Source organism: Melanotaenia boesemani, chromosome 12 (assembly GCF_017639745.1).
Source record: "Melanotaenia boesemani isolate fMelBoe1 chromosome 12, fMelBoe1.pri, whole genome shotgun sequence".
Taxonomy (NCBI): domain Eukaryota; kingdom Metazoa; phylum Chordata; class Actinopteri; order Atheriniformes; family Melanotaeniidae; genus Melanotaenia; species Melanotaenia boesemani.
Genome location: NC_055693.1, coordinates 24394318 through 24420522, shown reverse-complemented (window position 1 = coordinate 24420522; position 26205 = coordinate 24394318). Strand labels below are relative to the sequence as shown.

Here is a 26205-nt window from a genome sequence, read left to right as displayed (position 1 = left end):
GTGAGATTACCCACCACCACGTTTAAGGGGTTAAAAACCTGGACGTGTTGCTGAATAGAACCGGAACCCAGTGACATCAAGGCTCTCGCTTATCTCTTAAACGAGGAGAGTGAGACTTCAGAGGTAGATGTTTAGGTCCTGACTCTCTGAACGGATGCGCGCCGATCTTGGAGTCTCCAGGCGCGCAGCGAAGGATTTTGCGCACTGAAATTAAACAGAGCGCACTCAGCGAGCGGACTGCTGCCAATCTGACTGCAGTCCTGCTACTGGGATACAGGCGAGAACTCAAAGCTAATATCTTCCCGGATTGAGTCGAAGAAAATAATAGTTTATTGCGGTTTGGCTGGATTTGAAACTTAGAGGAGAGCGCTGTTTGTACCGACTGATTTCAGACGTTTCATCCCGTTGTAGAGTCCCAGCTACTCAGAGGAAATTCTGCCAAGATCCTGAGAGACGGAGACAATTTGAGAGGATTTTAGAAACTGCCGAAAAAGTGGACTGAGAATGATTCCAGCGTGAGGTATTATCTTTGCAAAACAGTAAGGGAAAAAAAGTTAATTATTTCCTCACCACGATAAGAATCAAACGCTATATCCGTAACACTTTTTTTATCTAATATAATGTGGTCTGAAGTGGTTTAACTGGGTTAATATGTCCACTTTTCTCGCAGGTGATCACAGCGATGTTTGAGCGGCACGCGCGTCTTCACCTCTCCAAGTCTCCCAGAGAGGATTTAACCACCGCTCATCTTGAATAAACCAAGAAAGTCCTGGAAGATGAGTGCCCTGCAAACATTCTTGCTGTTTATCCTCCTGCACCAGGTGAGACATGAGATTACCGAATGCGAGGAGAAGTGTGCGTGTGGACGAAGTGCTTTCAACACGCTGTTGTCTCGTACTAAACCCAGAGCCTCTTTTTTAGGGCATGTCATGTTGTTTATGCTCCACTCAAATCCATTTATTATCTTATTAACTAACTTCATCCAGTCTTACAGAGGCTGTAAAACTGAACCATAGTACACAATGGTGATATATATATATATATATATATATATATATATATATATATATATATATATATATATATATATATATATATATATATGTGTGTGTGTGTGTGTGTGTGTGTGTGTGTGTGTGTGTGTAATTCTGAGTTTTTTTCATCCTAAAATGGAACATTTTTTAAAACCTTTCCGATTCTAATATTTAAACCTTTCTGTAGCCATTACAGTATATTTTAGAAAACAAATAATTTGAGAGCAATTGATATGCATAATAGGGTACAATTTTCAGTTAAATGCCTTAATAGCATCAGCTTTATGGTATTTAACTATTTAATTCAGGAAATTAACATATTAGGAGTTAATGAAAGGATTATAATGTTCAGACTTAATAACACTGCAAATTTCTTAATAGAAACGTGGAGCTGATGTAGTTGAGGAGATAAAATCAATGCAGTATTTACTTTTAACGTAGTCCTGAGTGATCGACTGTTTTAGGTTTTTTTTTATAAATTTTATACTTCGGTCTCAGTTTTCTGCCCAGCCAAAAATTACAATCTTCATTTCTTCAACAGTATCAAGTGCACACTGGTGCATGGCGACAAGTATAATTTATTTTGCTTCCAGGCGAGAACAAGGTTTGACCTCCACGTTGAACTGCTAACATCTGTTAAATATATTTGCTCCAACAGAAATGAGGCCAGAACTTTTTTTTTTTTTTCTTTAAGGGACATTAGAACAATAGATGAAAATTGCAGAACCTGCTGATTTATTGTATAACTTATACAATGATTGATGATCATGTCCCTGCAAATATGAAGAGAATTATTTTGTCTGTGCTAGAAAGTGATTGTGTTAAGCTTCTGGACATAATCTTCCTCTGGTGTAATTTTGTTTCTTTTGCGGTAAGCTTTCTAAAGAAAGATTGTAGTCTTTGGGGAAATTTAAAGGTCTTTGTCCGCTTTGATCAACATCTGCTGATGTTGTCCCTCAGTCTTTCTTGTCTTTTTTTTTTTTATACAATGTGGGTTTTATCATGATTATCCCTTTCCATGATCAGACTTGAACTTGAAAAATGCCACGCGATTGAAGAAGTTTTTCACATCTGCAGTCATCAAAAAGGGCTTCTTTAAAGATAGCCTTGAACTGTGCAGCTGCAGCAGCAAAGTGCTGTCTGCTCTGTTGTAATCAGCGGTGTGTCTGTTGGGAGCTTTGCCTCCTGAGAGAAAGAGGCAGGCTGCCTCCCTGGAGAGGCCCTCTTTATATGCCTCAGTGCCTTCCCTCCCAGCACACCCCCCCCCCCCCCCCCCCTCCCTACTGTCTGACTGGGAGACATATCAGCCTTTATCAATATTTTCACACATTCACAGGCTTAAAAAAATGAAAATAAATATTCTGCTGATATTCACTGAAAGCATAAAATGAAAGAGCCAAAACCCTCGTTTTAATTTATTTTCTGTAGACATTCAGAAGATGTATGTGGATGAAACTGGGCAAAGTTGTAGCCAACGGGATATACAGTTTGATAAGAAAGTTCAGATTTTGTGTAGGAAAAATCATAAATTCAAATAAAAACACACCTTTATTGCTCTTCTTTGAGCACAAACATTTAAACTAAAAAAAAAAAAAAAAATAATAATGCTTAGTTCATAAATCAAATGGGGAAAATGTAACCCCAGCTCCAGCATCTGTGCCAAACCCCAGGGACAATAAGGGGGTCAAAGCTATCCTGGGAGAATCCATTCTACCCCATGACATCTGCTGCAGTTATTCTCTGTGCAATGACAGCAGAACAATGTAGATGAAGACAGAACATATTTGACCGCCCTGCTCTCTGCCATCTCCCCTTTGCCTTCCCTGTTCCGAGTTACTCTTCAGATTGCATGCAGGGAAAGTTGGGGGGGGGGGGGGGTACTATGGATTAAAGTGTGAGAAGATGTTTGACAAAGACTATAATGTCTATGGGGTAAGAGTCTTTAGTGATACTATGTGATGACAAAGCATTGATGTGGCCCATGCTGAAAGGATCAGGGGTGGTGTTAAACGTATAGCACCAGAAATTTACCCCCCCCCCAACACGACACAAATGCTCTTTCTGCCCTCCCCAGGATTGGACCAAGCAGAGAAGGAGTAAGCATCTTAATAGAAGGGTGTGCCGCAGTGTGAGACTAAGCTGAGCTGGTTACGAGATGGCAAAGTGTGTTTTGTGCTGGGGATCATGCCGTGCTCAAAGTTTGTCCACGCAAGTTTGATGTGCAGTGATTTAAGGGATTACAAGTGATTTCTCAAAGGATTTGGCATCAACTATTTAAAAATAAATATATATATTTATCAGGAAATTGTTTGACAATAGTTAATCTATTCAGCCAGGGATTTGCAAAAATGACATTTAAGAGAAAAAAAGTCATAAAATTATTGCATTTTATTTTTCTCATAAAATTCCGCCTGAAGATATTTTGCCCCCACTTTTTTTTTCTATGGCAGTGGCAGAAGCTCCATTCAAAGTCAGAAAGGGTTCTGGCAAGGACAACAGTTTTATCCCTGACTTCATAACAAAACACAAATTCTACACAAATTCCCTCTCTAAGGACTCTTTAACCCTTTTCCCCTTCCCCATGCTCAATTAGGTTTGGTTTTATTATTTATTTATTGTATATTTAAAGGCAACTAACACTGGGAAGTGTAATAAAATGTACAGTTGGGGGATTAGGAGCAGCTCTTTAATCTCACGCTCCTGATAATACTGCATGGGCTGATTGATTAGTTTTTCAGGAAGCTTATGTCAGAAAAACCTAATCCGTCTTTGGATTGTGCCAGCCTTGTAAGGTTTTCCGCGCTGCCACTTTATCATGGCGGCGAATTACAGAGCTGCTGGGCTGTGATAAGGTCCGCCGTCTCTTTTACAGACCCCACCACCCAACCCCTCTGCACACACACACACACACACACACACACACACACACACACACACACACACACACACACCCCTTTCCCTCTGGACAATAAAAAAAAATTGTGTTTATATTCTTCACATCCCTGCTCTGCCTGGTCTTCACATCAACCTCTCCCAGGATTTGCCTTGTAAGAAAAGAGAGGAGGAGAAAAAAAGAGAGGAACTTAAGTCTTCAAAAAGCCACCAGAGGAATTGGGTGGAGAGAGAACATATGAGAGAAAATGGCAGGCAGGCCAGTGAAAATTTCTGTAGAAGTGATTAAAACATAGTTTGACGGAGTGAAGGGGGCATGTATGCAAGCGTTGCCTTCCAGGAATCATTTTTGGAGCTTACATGGTGCTGATGTGTATCTGTGCTCATATTGGGGTCACAATCTTTCCAGCCAGAAGGCTTGACTAGATAATCCCTCATAAACAATACTGTCTGTGGCATTTGCGGTCCTCAGACTGTATGTTGTCTCAGACCTCTGAAGGAAAGGTTGTTGTTTCTGCAGGTGAAATCCCTCAAATGCAGCCTGTAGCTAATACAAGTTGTTCTGACTGTACTGAGCCCTGCAAGCTATTCCTTCTCCAATCGTCAGTCATAACTATGTGTATGGGCAATAAATCCATGATAAAGGTCTTGAAATGAAGAAACAGATGCTCCAAATGATTGATTGCTATGGCAGAAATGCCCTTTTGTGTTGACAAAAACCCTAATGTGGATGCTGGATAGTCCATTAAAGACTTAAGTCAAGCAGTTATTAACAGCATGATTACTTTCCCGATTGCTGCTCTGATGATGTGAACGGTTCAGGATGAAGTGGAGTGGTGCCGGTGCAGGAAACATTATGTTAAATATGTTGTTGAGTTTCCTGATCGTGGTCCACAGCTATGAATTTTTATGGCTGTGGTGCGGCCCGAGGGGGTGGTAGATCCAGAGGCTCAGCTACCTTATAGCACCATCATTACCGCTCTGCAATATCAGAAATAACCAGCATGTACAGCTTTGCTGTTTAATAGACTATTAAGTGCATTGCTTTCTCTGTCTTTGCTGCAATAAAATGAAATGTAGCACAGACTTAATATACAACTAAATCTGCTGAAGAGGAACCATTTAATTTCTTATTCAGCTAACTGTTATAAGGCTAAACCAAACTATAATCACAAAGAAAAAAGAAAAAAAAGTTACTGTTTTTTACACTTTAAAACACAAAAGTTATTAATTATCACCTGGTTTGCTCCTGGAGACGGCAATGCCAACACGTGTCAGAGCTCAGGAAATTGATCAACCTTTTTAATTAAAACTGCATGGCTTTCCTGTAAAAGGCAAGTGGTGACAGCTTCAGATTAAGTACAATAAATCTCCTCTCTGATTCTTCTCACTTTTGCATTTCCTCCTGCCTGTGAGCTTTGAGGCCCTTTCTTTTCAGCTTGTCATTTTCAGCTCTAACAAAGCGCTGTCAGCTCCCTTCTGTCTTTGTATATTTCTTGTGATGTACCTGTCTTCAGAGCTACATGGAGAAAAAGGAAGCAACGTTTTGCCAGCTCTTGTTTCTTCTTCAAAGGGAGCTGTTTTCTGTGAAATCAGCCGCGGCGTAATCAGCTTTGAGAATGGAAACATTTGCTCTGTCAAATTTAGTGGATGTATGTTTGAACAAATCAAGCAAAACATTTTTTTCTTTTTCTTTCTCTTTTTTTTTTATCATTTCCAGCATAGATTTAAAAAGAAGAAATTGCTAAATGGTCGCCTTCATACACACTGATGCAAAATAGCTGAGTGAGAGAGGCATTTAGGTAATGCCTTCCAAAGATGAAAGCAAAAAATAAAATAAAAATAACCAAATCCCTATAATGGTCATTAAAGAAAGTCGTGCTATGCTTCTTGCTGTATTAGCCATAGAGCTTTACAAGCATGTTGACTATCGTTGTGAGTCGTTAAAACTGGTCAAGAGAAAGATAATTACACTGAGTCCTGTGTGCTTTGTGGTATTATCCATCCCAATCCCTGCTATCAGAAATCCAGAGGTGTGTGGCAGGTGTCAGGAGCCTGCACAGGAGTTGGTGCTTTGACCATGTAAGGGGATTATGAAAGTGATGATGTGTTGAAAGGTAACGCCTGCCTAAAAGTGAAGTGTGCAGGGCTTTGCTGCTGTCGTATGTGGCAGGTGCAGAGATAACACAAGTATCCAGATTACCTGGAGGCGCTCGTCCCAGAGGATCCTGCTCACTCTCTCTGCTCTCCTGGTGGGATCTTTGTTAACACTTTCCAAACGCCTGACAGCATCGCTGAATTTAAATCTCCCACACTGAGCCATGCTCACTAATGTGCAGTTAATTCACAAATATATGGAAGGAAAGATATCTGTGAGTAGAACTATTATGTTCATCTGTTTCATGGAAGGAGATGATTTTGATCAGCAGTTCAATGTAAAAAAATGTGTTGTCTTTCCTTTTATATGTAGTATTAAGTCAGAATCATTGGTGGTAGTAAATCAAGTCTTAATTTAAATGTGGGGCTCATCCTATAGTTTATTGAATTGATTTAGTAGGTTTCCTAAAGAGCTTAAAACAATTATAAGTAGATAAATGTACTAACTTGTTTCTTTTTTTTTTTTTGCATTCTTTTTTTTACCTTTGAACAACAATAGGAATTAATGTTTTTCTAACAAATGGTTTGACAGTTAATAATAAAGTAACAATAGTAAAATTGTCAGCATTTCAAACAGTAATTAGATAACAAACACTTACTGTTGGCATTGCATACCCAAACCTAGTGATAGAGGTGGCTCTGGTCGGTTTATTTCCATAGACTGCCAAGATAGTCACTACAAATTCTGTTCTACTGAACTGTAAATTAGCTATACTATTTTTTTTCTTTAGTTTTATCCAGTTGTTGCAAGTTTCTTTTGCAGATTAATATGTAGGACTTTAAAACCATGAAACGGATAAATGAAAATTACATGTGGTGGAATAAAACATTATACATTATTCAGGCAGCGACTTACATATTCTAAATAAGCTTCCGCCCTCTTCCGGTGTTAAAATGCAGCTTTGATGTTCATAACTATGTAACAAAAATCCAACAATGCAATAAATGATGAAATACCAATACTGCATAAACCCAACTACAAAACTATAATATATTTAGTCTCACTTGATTCATAGATATTTCTCAACAGACCAAGAGTGAATCTTCTTTATCAATCTTATACAAATTCAATACTCTACAGTAAGAGTGTTTTCAATTTAAATGCAATTTAATGGTCATTTTCTGAAGGATAGATACACTGATGTCAGCTGTGCTTGCTCGTCCTCTCTTCTTTCTGACACAAACACTGCAGTGCCCATGCAGCCCCGCCAGCCCCGCCTCCTCTCACTCCAATGCTGTTTTCTTCTCATCACTTGTCTCATTCGCTCGAGTTGAATAGCAGTTTGTTGTGATGTTAAAAAGATGGTGAGCGCACGGGCCCACGCGATCAGTTCTGTTTGCCAGAGAAAACAACAGCAGTCCTTGTCCAAAACATTTGCATACTGGTATTTTTTGTGGGATTCAACTGTTATTTAATGGTGAAAGTTTTCTGTGAGGCTTCAAAACTTGTTGTGACCTTATTTGAACCTGAGTCCTGGATTGTGGATTAGCTGCATCAGTCTGCTTGCTATGAAGATGGCTGCAGGCTGGTTAACAAGTAGATGAATTGGTTGTCTTGTAAAACAGAAATTTCTGCCCCTGATTGATTTCGCATAATTTCACAAATGGAAATTCTGTAACTTCTCTTGGTAATAATTTCGACAAAATGTTTAACATAAAACAAACGACTCCTTACTTATCTACTTTTAAATAAGAGCAAACAAGTAGCACGCTATAAATTATGCAGGCAGTGACTTACATACAGGTGCACATGTAGGACTCTTGGAAGAAATTCTTTAAGAAAACTGTCATTTGAATCCAAGCCAAGTTCTAAACTAATCAAGAAAAATGTTTTATGTATTTATAGAACACTGAGGTATGTTTGATTCTGCAATAACAGCAAAGGAAATTGTGTATATTTTGTTCTGTTTAGTGTATCACTACATTAAGAGAGGTGCTCTTTAATGACACAGAGGTCCAGAGTTTGTACACTTCAGCCAATTTCAGTAGAAGTGGATCAATGAGTAAATAAGATGAGGTGAGGCTTTGTTTTCTTCACACTGGTCAGAAGCAGAGGAAATGACAGGACTGGGTGATTGAACCAGAGCAAAGCAGCACTGACACTGTAAACATGACTAATGACTCATATCATATGATTTATGTTCACCACAGGAGGGTTAAGATCCATCCCATAATTTATGCTAATCACAAAGCAGCCTGAATGATATCATGAGCTGTCAGGTAGCATTTTACATAAACATGTGTTTATAATCAGCCTGTCTAGAGCAGTCGTTTTCAAACTTTTTGAGCCACGACCCCCAAGATAAGATGCATTGAAGTCCACGCCCCCCACCCCAATGCGACAACATAATTGTGATTAATTGTGGGATTTATCAAATAGGTCATCTAGCAGCCATCCTTTATGTAAGACTAGAAAACTGTCAGAATCGTCACAAATAAGGAGGAGAAAGTGGTTTTTGGTGGTTTAACGCTCTGACAAGGCATCTACATGCCCAAAATCAGCTTCTGTTGCATTCAGATTTTTAGTGTGGCTTGTGTACTAACTTTGTTGTTTATGAGTTAATGTGTTAATGATTAAGCTGCTAATTTCAAAGATTTATCTCTTCATTAATGGTTTATTTTAACAGCCCTTTTAAAAATTCCAAATTTATTAGATAAATGTAGGCTATAGATTTTCAAAATTATCTGGCGACCCCCATGGGGGTCCTGACCCCAGTTTGAAAACTATTAGTCTGGAGTATATTTTTGTTGTACTTTGTGTGTGGCAGGATATAACATAACTTGCAAACTAATAGTCTGTATCTTTAAGAACTTTCCAATACATTTCACTGCAAAGGAATCAGACTAATAATTTAAAGTGTTTTCTGAGAGTCTTTCAAAGTTTTTTCTGCTTTCTGTTCATTTTCAGTTCAGTCCCTGACTATTTTTAGAGGAACTTGTTTGTTTGTTGATCCACTTAACACTGATATACGTCTCATTCAAGCTAGAAAATAAATAAATAAATCTGTATAACGCTTAAAGAACTTCTGTTGAGTCTATACTTGTAAAAAGTATAAATCTTTTCTTAAATCAAAGTGTAAATCTTAAATTTCTTATCATTTCTTAAATTGCATCAAAGAAAATGTTAAAGATTAAAAACAATTTGACAGGTACTAAAAAGTTGTTTTACACCAATAAAACAACACTTTAAAAAAAAAAAGAAAAGAAAATGACAGAAAAAAAACCTGGCAGACTGGGTGCCATAAATATACTGTAAAATAAATTAACAGAAAAATAAAAAGTAATAGCAATGCAGTGTATACCTTTACATTTACCTGGGATTTTATTTTATTATTTTATTTATTTATTTATTTATTTGCTTTTCAATGTTTAATGAAAGATCACATTTGTTTTCAGTCTGGCATCCATCCGTCCTTCCATCTGTCTCTTCGTCCGACCGTCCGTCTGTATGTCTGTCTGTATCAGGCTGCTCTCACAAATGGTTAATAAGATTTCTTACGAAAAATGATGCATGAATATTCGTACGTATCCTGTGAAATCCTGAGGTCATCAGAGCAATGATAAATCAATAGAAGCGCTCCATCGTGTCGTCTGCCGGGCTTTTCTGGTTCTGAAGCAAAAAAAAAAAAAAAAATGGCAGAAGATGCAGAAAATGTTTTCAAAATTTTTAACATCATTTCGCTGATTTGGTACACTATGAAAGTTTCGCTCTCTAATACACAATACAACCCTCTAATGTATAGGTTTCCTTTCTTTCTTTCTTTCTTTCTTTTTTTTTTTGTTTTTGTTTTTTTTATTATTGATTGATTGATTTTCTTGATTTCAGGTCATTTTGAATGAATTCTGACCACTAACTTTTGGATCAAATATTTACATGATTGAAAAGATCATTTAATTATTCTATTATCAATTTACCTCTAATACTGGTAATAACAAGAATGCTGAACTACCAGTTAGCTCTTTGCATTGAATGACATTCTCACTTGATTAAATCAACATTTTCAGTGGTTATCAGCCCATTCATATAAGACAGTGGGCCGTTATCATTTTTCAATGCTGCTGATCAGCAGCACTGATACAGAAAGACCCCAATCCCACCCAAAGGGAATCCAATCCACCGACTGACCTCAGATTTTCAGGAAAAACTATGCAAAATTAAAATATTTAAACTGACTAAGAGCAAAACAACAATGAAAAGGCTGCTTTTTATTCCCAGTAGACTTTAAACATATTAGATTATTGAATAGGAAAACTCAACAGTCTTTTTATACAAAGATTCTCACAAGTCTCGCAAGATTATTGCTAACATGGTTATTTACTTATGTACAACCAAATGTTAAAAATGTTGTTAATCCAGTTTAAAAGCTATATGTTATTGTCTCCTGTTAATGGTTTTTATATTCCAATTTCACTTCAATAAACTTTTGTCGTACCAAACGGGCTAAAGACATGGGACAACCTGTAATAGAGAGCTTGCGACCTGAGCTGTCATGTAATAATTCATGTGTTATACCCACCTACTGGGGATGCTGTCAAATATGGATAAAATACATTTGAACCCTTTTTTCAATTAGATTATTAAGCTCTCAATCCACAGTTGCATTCACTGCCCCTTTAACTCCCCCGGCGTGTTTTTAATTCAATATTTGCAACTTTAAATTCGATACAAAATGCTCCTGTTGTGTAAAAACTACAGTTCTTTAAAACAGCACCATGTACCTGAAAACAAATCAACACAGCCAAACTGTCAGTTACTCAGTAACTAAATGATCTGTGGTGAAAAAGTAAATATGTTGATTTATTTAAGATTTTTTAACCAAATGTTCCATAAATTACAGCTTTCATGACGTCTTGTGGCTAACATGTTTTGCTGATTATGACTGTAAAGTTTGTTTAAAGTATTTAGTATGGGGGGAGTGGCGATATCTGGTTAGGTTGATTGGTAGTGTATCAAAACATTTGCCAGTGCACGATTTTCGGTATACTGATTAAAGCTCGGCTAACAAATTTAGTAACTTTGGAGCTACATTTAGTGAGTTTTCAGACCAAGACGAGCAACAAATCTAGCAACTTTTTCTGGTGTTATTGGAGACTTCTGGAAACTGACGTGAAAGTATGTTTACTTCTTCTCAGTGAGCAGCGCTTCCGCCCCTCCCCCGTCCATTAGCACTGACCGCTGCAGTCAGAGCAGGAGACGTTCACCTCTGCTCCATGACCAGACAGAAAATGAAACTCGTAAGGTTAACACTGGCTCATCCAGCCCGGCTTACCGTCAGATATAAATGCCTATTAATGAAGAATGAGGACAAAACATATAAAAAGTTAAAAGTACTGTAACATGTTGTAGATTTTTAATCAGAGAACAGCCAGAGCTGCTAGGTAAAGTACTTAAAATGGAACTTCAGCTTTAGGTCTGTTCAGTTTTGGGCAGGGACATTTTATATTTCTTTTTCTACTGTTTGGAACTGAAATGCAATTAAATTAATTTTCCCAAATATTACTAGAGATTGAGTTTACAATATTAATATCTGTATATTTTTTATTCAGTCATCCACTAAAATACATTTAAATAAAAAAAAAGTTGCTTCTTTGTGATTAATCAAGATTAATGTGATTAATTAATTAAAGAATAATTAATTACATATTTTTTAATCAAGTCCCACCATATATATATATATATATATATATATATATATATATATATATATATATATATATATATATATATATAATAGCTGGTACACACTTTTTCATGTTATTTTACATTTGACATGTCAGTTTGCTGTATGTATTATTATTGCTATTCCCTATTACTATTTAGAAAAATAATACAGGAAAAAAAAACATAATAAAGCAGGAAATAACATTATGTTTTTTTTTGTAACAGTGTGATTCCTGAAAAGCTTTTTTCCCATAGCTTGTACCCTCTCAGCATGGTGTGCAGTGTGTCCATAAAAAAATGAGGCAGCTATACAAAGGGAAGACAAAATCATCTTCAGCAGATTAACAATGTCTGACCTCATGCAAGACTTGAGAGATGCATCAGGACCTTCAGTTGATCCATTTATTCTTTAATGAAGCCTCACCAGAAAGAGTCTCCGTGGAAGTCTGGCTGTCAAGAAGACAATTTTATGGAAGGAAAACAGGGAGACATGAGACATGTGGGATGACATGAGAACTGGACTGAAAATCAGTGGCAGCAGGACCTGAACCTTAACATTACTGAAGTAGTGTAGGAACATCTCAAGTAATACGTCAGAGGAAAAAGCACGTATGAAATGTTTTTTTTAGAAAGTAAGCTTCATAATGCTTATTAAAGATACACTGTCAAGCTTGCTCTCTAACATTTCCACTATCTCAAAATAGTTTTTATGTGCCTGAATTCTTCTCTGCAGTCACATACGTGTTATATATTTTAATATATATATATATATATATATATATATATATATATATTTTATCTTAGAATTAAAAAAGGTTTGGTCACAGTTTTTAATGCATATTCAACATGCAGCAAGAATTCCAATTTTCACAATTATTATTCAGTGTGCTTTTACACCAGAGTTGAGCAGAGTTTAACAGCTCTTCTTTTTAAAAAGTCATCTTGCTTTTACTTCTTCTTTTTTTTTTAAGTCACTCATTCTCAAAATGCATTTCTCTCCATTCTACCACTCCACTATCTTGATCACATTAGTATTTTTGTTACATAGTAAACTGTAGAAACATGAAACTTTGGGGTCTTTAAATTTTCAATTATAAACTTACACTACATATTTGATAGACATTGTCACTATTATCAAAGTAGGATTTAAAAAATGTTAAGGAGGGGTGTTACAACATGAGAGGCTGTCTCGTTCTTACCGAGGTCAGGCGGTAATGACCTAAGGGATTACACCGGGGGGGAGCACGCACATTCACACATTAGCCATAGCCTTATGTGATTGGTTAGGTGCCCCCTGGTGTGGATTTGCTGTTGCGATCCACCACAGTGCTGAATCACCTGCCATGTTTTTCCCCGGACGGCTTCTGATTAAAAGTGATGGCTCTGGAGCGTGAGGCTGTTCCAGCGATCAGAGTAACAATCTGTTCTTCAGCAGGATATAGACTCTTTGCTGTGGGCTGCTAAAGCACCTTTAGGGCCTCTTCCCCTGGAACCAGCTCTGAATGTGAATCATTGCAAATGATATGCCCCCTAACTTCAGTAGGAAGATGGGCAAGGAAGGTCTTTGGGAGGATAGAGGCTGAAAGCAGTTTTAACGTCAACATAGCTGTTTGTCATGTTGGATGAGAGAAAGACGATGCAGTCAATCTGCGGCGTAATGCTAACAGCACCGGCCGAGCTGCTGACAGGTGTCGTGTTTCAATGGTGCTGGGAAAGTGTTACAAAAGACAGCAGCAAAGGCGGTGTCATTTTGGCAGGGTGTCCAGAGTTTTAGTACGCAGAGACGCATCAAGTTAATGAAGCTTCAGACACAGAAAATTAGCAGAGAAATGAATTGCACCACCAAAGTGAGGTCAATTTGCACAGATAAATCCATGAAGAACAGCGGGGTGCATCATTGGAAGTGCTCTGCTTGCACTGATGAGCGGGTTAATTGCCCATTTTGTTTATTGTGAGAAAGATGCCTGAAACCAATTTTCCCCAGACACATATCTCAGCCGTATGTGGTAGGAAAAAAATCCACTATGAAAAATTCAAGAAGGTTATTTTAGCTTTCTGAAACATTGAAATGAAGATGTTGCAGAGGCAGCATCTTCATTTCCAAAGTAAGTAAAAAAAAAAATCAGGTTCTCAGGTACTGAGTGGGGATGACAATATTAACAGTACCAGGTAGAGAGAGATTTCCATGGTTGCCTTCAGAACAACACTGCAGCAGGATTGCCTGCGGCTGAGGTCCCATCAACGGCGAGCACGATGTCGCCAGCTTCTCATTGCAAATACATTTTAACGGCATCTTTTCAGATGATCCAGAGGCCAGATGTCACTGGCTTCTTAATAACTTTCTAGAGGCTACTTTTGGTCACTGTGGCAATTACCTTTATGTCAGGCCTCTAAAAGATATGTCTACCCACGGGACAAGCAAGCAGCCAGCTCCATAATGCTCATTACAGATGAATGTCCAGACTGATTCAACCTGATTCACTGTGTGGCTTTGCTGCTGCTCAACCTGTGATGATATTTCAGTTTCTCCAACATCTCTAGATTATATTGATTGGCACAACATTACTTGAAATGGTATTTATTACTGAACCAAATTTTGCACATGCTGCACGTATTGATCTTTTAACAAGAAAAAGCCTTATGGTGCAGAAATTGTAGCAAAAACATATAAGTAAAATGTTTTAATTATGTATATTATATAGAGATTTTCATTTCAAAGCCTGCAACATTAAGTGCAAATGGTGAAAAGACCTTCTGCAGAGACATTATTTTGCAGTTAATCCAACAACCAACATGCACTAACAATGAGTTTTATTCAGCTGAGAATGCACTTCTGACTCCCATGAAATAATGTGACAAATAGACCCAGTTCAATAACTGCTTATGAAGTAAGATGAAAGGCTAGAGATGCACATGCAACTCACCCAGCACTGAACCGAGGATAAACAGCGTCTATTTTTCATCCTGAGATACAACAGGAGAGAACCTGTCTTAGTTCTTTACAGATGTTTGTCAGGATGAATTTTCCAAAACTAAGTTAATCCCCATTTGATTGTGACATTTTAAAATTCAAGATATCAGATAAAGTATGAATAGTTCAGCTGACCTGTGTTTTCTCACATGTGTGCTGGTTTTCCTTCATATTATAGAGATGTGTATTTAAGGTTAATTAGTGAATATAAATTGGTCATAGGCTGAAGTGTAAACATGTTATCTGACTGCTTTTGTTAGCCTTCTGATGTACTGGAAACTAAATGAAGTCCCCATAGGCCCCTACAGTGTAAAGCATCTAGCCAGTGGATAGCTGGATTATAGCTTTTAGTAACATTTTGCAGAAATGCAAAACAAAAATTATTGCTTTTGACCTAGATTTTACAAACCTTTGGTATGTAAACACATGCTGAATGGAACTTTTCCCTGTTGCAAAATATAATTTGGAGGGAAAAATGTCTTGCATTTAAATTAAATCAAGAATATTTTTGCTATTTTTATCTTGCACTTTTCTGTTATTTTTAAACATGCAATGATAAATCTGTGCTACATTAAATCTTATTACCAGAGCACTTAATATCATTTATTTTATTTATTGATTAAGGTGCTTTTTCTTTTTAAGCTATCACCACACAGTCTCACTCAAAGTTGTGTATTTGGATGGTTCGCAAGCAAAAGAGGAGTTTCATATTACAAGCTCAAAAAATGTAAAGTAATTACGCTTTCTGAGTTGCAAACTAATTATATATACCTGCTTGTAGAATTGTAACATGCTTACTTCTTACGGTACTTGAAACAGTCTTGAATCTGCACAAAGTGTAAATTTACTACAATTTTAAGGATTAGAAAATACTACATTCCTGTGTTTTCCTGTGCAAAATGTAACCTGCTTATGTTTTGCATGAAGTCAAACTGACACGAGTGTGATTCTGCAGAACTATTGGATGCTCTTACAATGTAGTAGAGTGTGGAGGGTGGTGTTGCATCCCAGATTCTTATGTAAGTTAACTGTGTTTGGTTCGAGGTTGTCCAATGAAATGAACTTCTTACTTTTCTACTTTGCTGTAAGTCAGATAAGCATAAAATATACATACAAGTATAGACATTAATAGAAACATTGTTAGGTTCAGGAATTAAAAGCAATACATAGGTAATGCTTAAATATGTAGTTAAAGGTTTGCTTCATGACCCCATTTCCCTATACAAAACAACAAGCAGTGTTCCTCAAGCAAGTAACTCTGAAAATAATTGTAGAATTGTAAATAATCTTTTTTTTTTCTCCAGTTAAATTCAGTTGTCTGTATAAGTGTATATGGGGAACTCTTCCATCAGTAGAACAAAATATTAATAAAATATGCAGTTTCATGCATACATTAATGTTTATACTTGTTCATTTAAACATCATCATTTACAATATCTAAGAAAATCACAGTAAAGGGTAAATCAGACTGAAAGAGCTTAAAAAATAAAGACATGTTATGTCCCTCACTACAGTAAAAAAAAAAATGTTTATCCAAAATTATATAATGAGAGGAATTAGATTTTTTTTTTCTAAATGAGAAAATATCTGCAAACCATTTGATAATGAATATTATCTGTAAATAAACTGCTGTTAACATGTGTTTGGAAGACTTCACAGCCATTCATTGCACACTATGCTCTTTCATACAAATACTCTTTTAGAATGTAGAAATAACATTGAGAGCGGGTGATGTTTAAGTGTGTACCTCTCCTGTAGTGTATTAGGTTCACATTACTGTGTATTGCTGTGAGACGTACAGGAAAAGGAAGAAGCCAAACCACACAGACGGATATCTGCCAATAGTCCCTTTGCTTTTCGCTGCTGAAATGAAATCTGGTGTTTTCAGCTTCATAAGTCTGCAGTTATTATCATAATAATGTCTTGTTTCAAGTCGCCCTGAAATGCCTCCAGCGCGGCTGTGCCGATTAAGAAATCTTAATTAAGCTTTTGTAGATTCTCCTTCATCAGACCTTGCCTCGTTTTGTGCAAAAACCCATATTCCTTCAGTCTGTTTTTAAGAGGCGGCACTTCCGCCTAAATGAACAAGGTGTTCTTGGCATGTGTGTGTGTGTGTGTGTGTGTGTTGGTGCTGTGTGCATAAAGAAGACAGAGACAGTACCAAAGCTAATGTTTCAGCCTTAGCTTTCAAGTACCCGCTGCTTCATCTCTCTCGGGGCATTTAAGTGTTAGATATCCCTGTGCTGATCCGCATGTTGTCACAGCAATTTCCCCAGTTGCTCATCATACTTAAACTCCTCTCTCATTTCCATTATAATCATCCTAGACAAAGCTCACCTGAGATTTACACCAAAAGACAATTTAGCTTCACCTCTGAAGCTGCGCGGCATGACACCCAATGTGTGATGGATAGAATAGTTTGAGCTAGCGGGAGGACGGGTGTTGTGTCGCCATTGCTCACAGCGGTGAGGAAATGTTCCGTTGGGAAATAGCAGATTTTATGTTCAGTAGCGGCTGTTGCTGTGATGTTGTGAGCGTCCAATCAAATTAACAGCAGCGCTCGCACGAGGGATTACTAAGTGGCAGCATCACCCGGGAATACTGCCACTGGAATTGGTCGATTAAATGGCTGTAGCTGTGATGAACTACACAGAGGGACATTATTACACTGTTGCCTCATTCATCCATGTTTACAGAGAGCAGCCATCTTAATTAAGCATTGTAAGAGCTGATGGATTGGCCAGGCTCACTTTCCATAGGAGACAGATTGATCCCACATCACATATAATCTGGTTCAGGCATTAAGGTGCTACTGTGGTCGGGTTTATAAGCGGTACAGGAAAGGAGCTGCAATTATAAGACATACAGTTGCACAGCCTAGGAAGCATGCAGCCCTTTTACATGTCAGCTGGAAATGTTTGCGAGTGTGTGACTCTGACAAAACAAATAGTGGCAGACGACCTAGTTTGTTAGCTTTGTACACATGTGTTTCAGTTAGGCTTACAGCAAAATTATAATTAGTCTGGGAGTAGTGCTCAGCATCTCAGCAAGAATTCAAACAGCCGCTGCTCTGTACTTTCAACATCTGCTTCTCTCAGTGATCCCTATAACAGGGCCCGGGGAGAGCGAGCACTACTAATTACTAATAAAACTAGCTAAGCTCATTGCTGTGAATTATTGCAGCTTTATCTGAAGTGGACCAGGAATCGCTCCCGAAGCTAAACGGCTTTGAGGTACGAGGAGGGATCACAGTTCATTGGTGCATCTGGATTAACACTATACTTGGCATACTTTTCCATCACTATAGAAAGCTGTTTTATTGTTGAACAACATTCAAGGTTCAAGATTTAAGAAACTTAAGAAACTGACTTGTAATGAATATACAGTAATAGCAATGAATAAATGCAATTGTATTTTTATCACATAACTCTAAGGGCCCGGAGTCACCTGCATGGTTTCAATCCTAACCATAATACATATTTGAAAAACTTCCACAATAAGACCACTCCTTATAAAAATGTACCCACTTATGTATCCTGCAATGTGTCTAACAATTTTAAAGCAGATTACACAAACATTAATATTTAAGTAAACCTTTCTGTCTCAAAATGATTTACTTTTATTCTGGTGGTTGCACACATAAAATCAACTACAGAACAACAATGTAGTTTTCCCTGGGACTTTTTCATGTATAAAACATAGCGCTGATGGACTCTGGGAATCCTATACTTTGGATTATGTATAATAATGATAGGGAGGGATGCCACTCCTGATCTGTCCCAGTGCTCAGACATGCCTGTGACATTTGGCACTTATATTTTTATATATATCTTCTTAACTGGGATGTGTTGCTTCACTGTTTTTATTTATTTATTTTCCATTTCAAGAATGAAATAGACTGTAAAGCAGCCTGAGTCAGATCTGTTAAATATGGTTTATGTATACATTTGCTATTTAAAAAAAATTTTAGTATTTGTGCTATTTAGCACTGATTTATTCACAAATGATGAGCATTTGATGAGCAGCTGACGGCTGTTTGTCAGGACAAGCGGTGGTGTCTCAGCGACTGACACTGCAGCGTTGCACAATTTATAATCCCTGTTATTCTACTGTTTTGGAATTTATTTATTTATTTATTTATTTAGCATTTTCTCAGGAAAGAAAACTTCAATAAAGCCACATACTCAATCACAGGATATTTTTTCCCATCTTTATTGTAGTGCTGAAAGGCTGTTGTTTCATCCAGTCATAAGCTGCTGCTGTTGCAGTATTACGGTGCAGTTATGTAAAATAACAATGTGCACATCTGTCAGCATGGACCGTCTTATATTTCTAACATTTTGCCTAGAAGTATTGTTTAGATTCAAAGATTCAAAGACTTTTATTGTCAATTCACCATATGTCAAAACATACAGAGGAACTGAGATGCTGTTCTCTCTCACCATAGAAATGACATGTAAAAGTAATTTAAAAGACACATGAAGTAAATCAATAAATAATAAAAATAAAAATATATAAATAAAGTGGCAGTGGCAGACAGTTAAGTGTACAAGAAGTATTTACAATATTTACAGTCCAGAGGGAGGGGGCAGATCGGGGAGGTAGTGAACAGAGTTCAGCATCCTGACAGCGCGGTGGATGGAGCTGTTTGACAGTCTTGTGGAGCAGACCCGGATGCTACCTGATGGCAGGAGGCTGAAGTGGGAGTGTGAGGGGTGTGAGGGATCCTCAACAATCCTAATAAATTTGCAGGTGAGAGTGAGAAAATGTTTGAGAGGGAGGGTAGAGGGACACCAGTGACCCTACTGAAAGAAGGTGAAGCAGCCTCTATACCACACCATGATGCAGCCAGTGATAATGCCTTCAATGTTGCCCCTGTAGAAGGAAAGCGTGATTTGGAGGAGTAACTTGTGCTTTTTTAAGTAGCTGAGAAAGTAGAGGCATCTCTGGGCTTTCTTGGCCAGCTGTGTGGTGTGAAATATCCAGCAGAAGTCTTCAGAGATGGGTATTCATAGACACTTAGTGCTACTCACCCTCTCCACAGCAGCACCATTGATGGACAGGTGGGGGATGCTGTAAGGACCTTCTCCTAAAGTCAATGACCATTTCCTTGGTCTTCCCCTCATTGAGGAAGACGTTATTGTCATTGCACCACTGCACCAGCTGGCTCACCTTGTTCCTGTAGCCTCATCGTTGTTGGGAATGAGGCCTACCACAGTCGTTTCATCCAAAAAGTTAATCATGTGGTCAGCAGGGTGAAGAACAGAGGGCTCAGTGTGATGGTCCTGGGTGTGTTGTTTCCAGCCCAAACATTTTGTAGCCTCTGATGTCCAGAATGGGTCCAGAATCCAGTTGCAGAGGGAGGTGGTAAATCCCACTTGATTCATTTTGTGTATCAACTGCTGGAAGATGATGGTGTTAAATGCTGAACTGAAATTCAGAAACAGCATTTGCACATATGAGTCTTTGGAGTCCAGGTGGGTAAGGGCTGGGTGGAGAGCGGCTGAGATGGTATCTTCAGTGGACCGGTTGGTCCTGTATGCAAACTGGAATAGGTCATGGCAGGTGGGGCGGGTGGATTTGATGTCCTGCATGACGAGCTGCTCAAAGCACTTCATTATGATGGATGTCAATGCCAAGGGCCAGTAGTGATTGTAGCTGGATGGGTAGGGCTTCTTGGTACCGGAATTACTGTGGTGGCCACATATGGACAACTGCTTGGCTCAGAGAGCTGTTAAAGATGTCTTTTGCCCACCCCTTGTGCTTAGGGGTGGGCATTATTGGCCAAATTATTGATGTCTTTTGATGTCTTGATGTCAATTGATGTCTTTGGCCAAACAAGAAGTAACAGCTTCGGGAAAATCCTTCCATTGTTGGCCCGACTTGGTATAAGGTGTACAGAAAAATAAAGCCTTGCTTGTAGTGTGTGTGTGCGTGTGTTTGTGAGTGAGAGAGAGAGAGAGAGAGAGAGAGAGGGGGAGAGAGAGAGAGATTTTTGAAAGTTCAAGTTTAAAGTCTTATGACTTAAGTCCAAGTCATAATCGCAAGTCACTTTTGGTTGTATTGAGTAATCTGCCATGCAACTCCTGCCGTTGGGTCTGCTTAGAAGATGCATTATAATATCCAAGGAATTTAGAATCTGTATTCACCCTTTATCTACCAGCATTTAGTAACAGCACTAATCTGTAGCTTAAACTGAAATACTCTTTCCCTCTGCTCTGGACGATTTCTTTGATTTACTAAATTTGAAAGATGGACATGGAAATTTATTCAGATTAGTAAATATGTTCTTCTGAACTTCTAAATCTAGAGAGGAGGGCCAATATGCTGCACCGACTGTCCTTCTAGTTTTAGACATTTTCCTGCAGCAACACACCTGATCCACATCACACCTGATTCATATGATAGCTTGTTTTTAAGTTCTGCACAAGCCTCTAATGACCCATTAATAACTTGACTCAAGTGTCTTGCAACAGGTAAACATGTCAAATCTGCAGGACAGACACTCAACAGGTCCACAGTTGGTGATCCCTGCACTGAAAAATAATACTTACATTCCCAAAACAGCTGGATTTTTCTAATGAACAAACCCAGTAAAACCGCATGACAGTGAGTCTGGTCTCAGTTTAACGTGATCATGGCAAAGTCAGCCATTTATGGAAAAGGTTCAGTAAATGTCTCATTCTTCTTCTGAACAATGGAGCGAAGCCAATCTGATGAGTCAACATTATTTTAGTACAAAAGCAGTATCAAGCTAACGTTTATGTTGCTGCGGCTCTAACCTTGTTGCTAATGTAGATGCTAACATTAGCTTCATATTACAATGACTAACCTCTCCAAGTGTATTTTAAGGTGGATATGGTGGATCCAGCCATAGACCTTCCGGTTTGCTGGTCTTATACTGGTCCCTCTTTATTAAGTTATCAAGTTTTTAATACCCAAAAGTTACAGCATGCTGAAGATGCAGCTGCATTCACCCGTGCTGTTTGACAATATTTTGACTGAGTGTGCGTGCATTGCGGACGCATCTGTTTGTGTGACATTATGTCTAGAGAAATGACAGCAGATAACACAGCCAGTACATAGGAGATCGGGCAGAGATAAGTCTCCTATAAGACCCCAAAAATTGCTGGATTTGTCAGTACTCCTGCTTTAACAAGGAGTTGCTATAAGGGTCTAAATATAGCGTGTGATCGTGTGATATCACAATATTACATTTTCTGCCGGTGTCAAAAACTATACCGGTGTCACCATCAACGGCATGATATTGCCCACCCCTGCTAGTGCTCCTCAGCTCCTCACCTTTAAAACCTGACCAAGTATGTTGTCTGGTCCTCTTGCCTTGGGTTGACCTTAGAATGGGTCTTCCTCACGCTGGCTGGGGACAGACACAGAGCCTGCTCGTCTGGGGGACGTGATGTCTTCTCTGCTGCTGTGTTGTTTAGTGTCTCAAAGCGCCAAAAAATATCATTTAGGTTGTTTAACAGTGAGATATCACTGTTGCAGATAACTGCTGTCACAGTTTTTTGAAAAATATATTGTTTTATTATATAAGAATAATTTACAGTTTGAATAATAATAAATTCCTAAAACAGAAACAATATATAAGATTTTTTTGGATAGTAACTTTATTAATTATGTGACATTAATCAGCTATAATTTGCTGCAAATTTGTGTTTTAATTTCCCTTAAAATTGCTTTTCTCTCTACCTGTGTTCTGCTCTCTATAAAGGTCACATGCAGGAAAGTGGATGGAGGAGCCACGGAACTCATCGAGTGGAGGGACAATGATAATGAACAGAAGACCTCTCCCACGGGGGCCAGTCCACGGATTCTCAACCCCCTGCGTTTGTTTGCCAAGGGCTCCCCCGAGTTTAAGAGCAACATGAGGGAAGTGACATATTTACAGAGCATGGAGGACTTTTGGGACTGGTTATCTAACCAGACAGATGTTCAGGGTCCTCAGCCCAGAACTAAACGCAGACCCATTGTCAAGACTGGTAAGTTCAAAAAGATGTTCGGGTGGGGGGACTTCCACTCCAACATCAAGACCGTCAAACTAAACCTGCTGATCACAGGGAAGATCGTGGACCACGGTAATGGTACTTTTAGTGTGTACTTCCGTCACAACTCCACTGGGATGGGGAATGTGTCGGTCAGCCTGGTGCCACCTTCCAAGGTTGTGGAGTTTGAAATCGCCCAGCAGTCCACACTAGAGACCAAAGACACCAAATCATTCAACTGCCGCATTGAATACGAGAAGACGGACCGCAACAAGAAGACCGCCCTGTGCGGCTATGACCCATCCAAGGTGTGCTATCAGGAGCATACACATAGCCACGTGTCATGGCTGTGCTCAAAACCCTTCAAAGTCATCTGCATCTATATAGCATTTTACAGCGTAGACTATAAACTGGTTCAGAAGGTATGCCCTGACTACAACTACCACAGTGACACACCTTACTCCTCCACAGGATGATCTAGCTGTTTCCAGTTTTCATCAGCCTTTTGTTTTGTCTCCAAAAAATATGTAAATGTTAAGCTCTAAACTCCTTTTCTCAAAATACCTAAATACCTGAGATATGTTGCAGAAACTCACAAAGCCGCACACACTGGAGGGATTTGGCCAAACCTTTGTATATACTGCACATGATTTAAAGGTTTAGCATTTCAGATAGGTGTCCAGGCACTTGGTTTGAGGGGCTGACGTGAGATTCAGAGCTAGCTACCATTGCAACAGCACATGTTTTCTGTAAACCACTGGAATAATTATTGTGTTATCCAGATGGTTTCTTCAAGGCTAGGCCACAGGCAATGAGGCACGCTAGTTTGAAGTGCATAGCTGGCTTCTGCCAAAATGCTAACATTATCCAGCCGTTTCCTCACTTCACTTAACTGCCATGAGATGAAGTACAAGACTTCACAGCATGTTAAAAATGACAGTACCCAAACATTAACTGTTATTCATTGAAGAGAGCAAAAAATTAAAGATCTCAGATATAGAAAAGCTCAACATTTTCAATGATTGATAAAAGCAATGTTTTCATTGCCTTCAATGTGGAGCTGACATCCATTTGAACTCAACCAGGACAGTCTGTTATTTCATTTTAGTTTCATCAATAGGCATATTTTAAGCTTTAATAAATTATCTGGTCCAACAGACATTTTATTTAAAATGTCATCTTTCTCATGAAGGGATTGAAATAAAGGAAACTGATAGATTTAACCAAATTTCAAGTGCCCATGACGAAATAAATTGATCCAAAAAAATCTAATTTAAGAAACTTGAGAGTGTGATTGTAAACGATCACACACCCGAGCAACCATCCATGTGTAACCTGGCTGCTGCCGTGTTTTTCCCCTTAAAAATGTGTTGGTTTCGTGCTATAATCATCATAAGGCATCTGTGTGCTAAACTAGTCTGAAAACCAACATCTGTGTTTGCAGGATGCATTTCGAAGCATCAGACTGCCGAGCGAGTGGCGCTGTGGATTAATGTGTCAGGAGAGGTGGGGAAGAGGAAGCTATAATTGCAGGACAGGTGGATTTAGTGAGTCTGGCAGACAATTATCAGCACTTTGTCACGGTCCTGCCACCAGCCCTGACATTACCTGTCTTTAATAGGCTTTAATTAGCCTGGGAAATTTCATTTACCAAGAGTGGAGAAACAGAAAGGGACAAAAAAAAAGGCATAAGTAGTACAGAATGTGTTGGCTATTTTAATGAGAAGTGGGAATAAATTTGAAATTAAATGTCTCTCCCAACTGTACCGCAAGTCCAAGCTGATTGACTTTTGTGTACAGGTGGATAACATCTAGTATTGTAGTACATGGTGTGTGCTTTGACCTAGCACTCATTAACACCGCTCCTAAAGGTTTTGTTGAAAACCATCTCCACATTAATTGCCATAGATTGTGTTGTTTGTACATATCCCAGGTTTTTAGGCTAGGGCATGTACCACCAATGACTCTGCAATTATTTCTGTCTGTACTACTTCAGTTAATATATCTTATCCCCCCATCAGCTGTAAATGATCTTGTCACCTTGTTCACAGGAGAAGTATATGATAAATCAGAGGTGATCTATGTGGATGTTTTAGTTTCACTCCTTTGTGCAAATGCTGTGTATTAATGTGTAACTAAACCCAAAAGTGTTTAAATTATGGCTTCAGAGTAAATGATGTCATTTTATTCCAATTTTTCCACAGAAATATATAAATCTGTATACTCTTCCTTATTTTTGGTGTTTTATCAGAAATATCAAGTAGATAAATGTCAAATTTATTGCTTACAGTCAAAGATTTTTATTTTCATTTTTGTAATTGCAGATTGTTCTTGTTTTGATTTCCTGCTTGCTTAATCATGTTTAAACGGTTCTCCCTGTAAAATAGGAATAACACCACTTCTGTGTGTAGTGTAATTACACATGCTCATTTTTGGAATATTTGTTTTCACAAGCTCATTTTGTTAAAAATGTAATGGTAAAGATCAGTTTGGGTCTTTATGGCATTAAACCTTATTTGAACTCGGCTCATAGCATATTGTCACACCGAATCAGCCACCATTTATTGATGCTCACTGTTGTCTCGCGTCATTCCTAAAAGGACTTCTCGACCGGATAAACACACCATTTTAAGAGGTACATTTCAGTGTAGCTTTTTAATGGGCAATAAATCTGTGTCCACAGGCGTGGATGATACCAGAGGTACACCTCAGGGAGCACATCCATTTTGCTGTGGCCATCAGAGACAGGGGTCTTTTCATTCGCTTCCATTACTCTTATCTGATCAGGATGAGGCACCTACTCCTTCGGCTTCAAGTCACACCAGGCTTCCCTGCTGCACTCATCCAAATCCTTGAAAAACCACAAGGAATGTTAACATGCATTTCACTTTTCATGGTTCAGTAGTCTCTGAATGAGCTATTACAGAACCAAGCAAATCTTTAGTGTTAGCCCACTCATTACATAATTAATTAATTTGTAAATCAACACCAATCATTTATAGAGAATAAAGAAAATATTAAATATAAGTGATATTCCTTGCAGAGCTTGTTTAATTTGTCACCAGCATTAAATATCTGTGGCATCGTCCACAGTTTATTCTCTACAATCCAATCCAAGTGATGGAGGAATTTTTCCATTTTGACAGCGCCACTGCAGGCATCTTCTCTTTCAAGCATTACAGTTAGTGAAGGAAAGCGAGGCAGGAAGATAAAAGGTTGGAGGCGTCTTAAAGCTGCGATGGTATCAGGCCATTTCCTGGGATCTGTGCTGAGAGGGGCGGACGTGGATCAGCAACCCCTGATGAAGATGTCTCTTCCAACAGGAAACTGCGGCCTCACATTCACTTTAATTAGAGCTAGCGCCAAACATTCACATAAAACAAGAGAAAAGAGTCTTTCATGTGTTGAAAAAAAGGTTCATCATTTAACTATGGCACTATGCTAGCACAGTTTAAGCCCATTTCCTTTTGATTACCACAGTGGAGG

General features: G+C 38.4%; 1 protein-coding gene across 2 annotated transcripts; it reads left to right on the top strand.

Annotated features, from left to right (window-relative positions):
* Positions 1-25245, top strand: nxph2a (neurexophilin 2a). 2 transcript variants are annotated; one of them, XM_042001160.1, is made up of 3 exons: positions 1-520; positions 671-821; positions 22449-25245. In XM_042001160.1, the coding sequence occupies exons 2-3, from the start codon at positions 777-779 to the stop codon at positions 23193-23195; spliced, it is 792 nt and encodes a 263-aa protein (XP_041857094.1). In that variant the 5' UTR covers positions 1-520; positions 671-776; the 3' UTR covers positions 23196-25245. The 2 variants fall into 2 exon arrangements, with proteins under 2 accessions (XP_041857094.1, XP_041857093.1); XM_042001159.1 differs by having other exon boundaries at positions 1-539.
* The last annotated feature ends 960 nt before the right edge of the window (positions 25246-26205 follow it).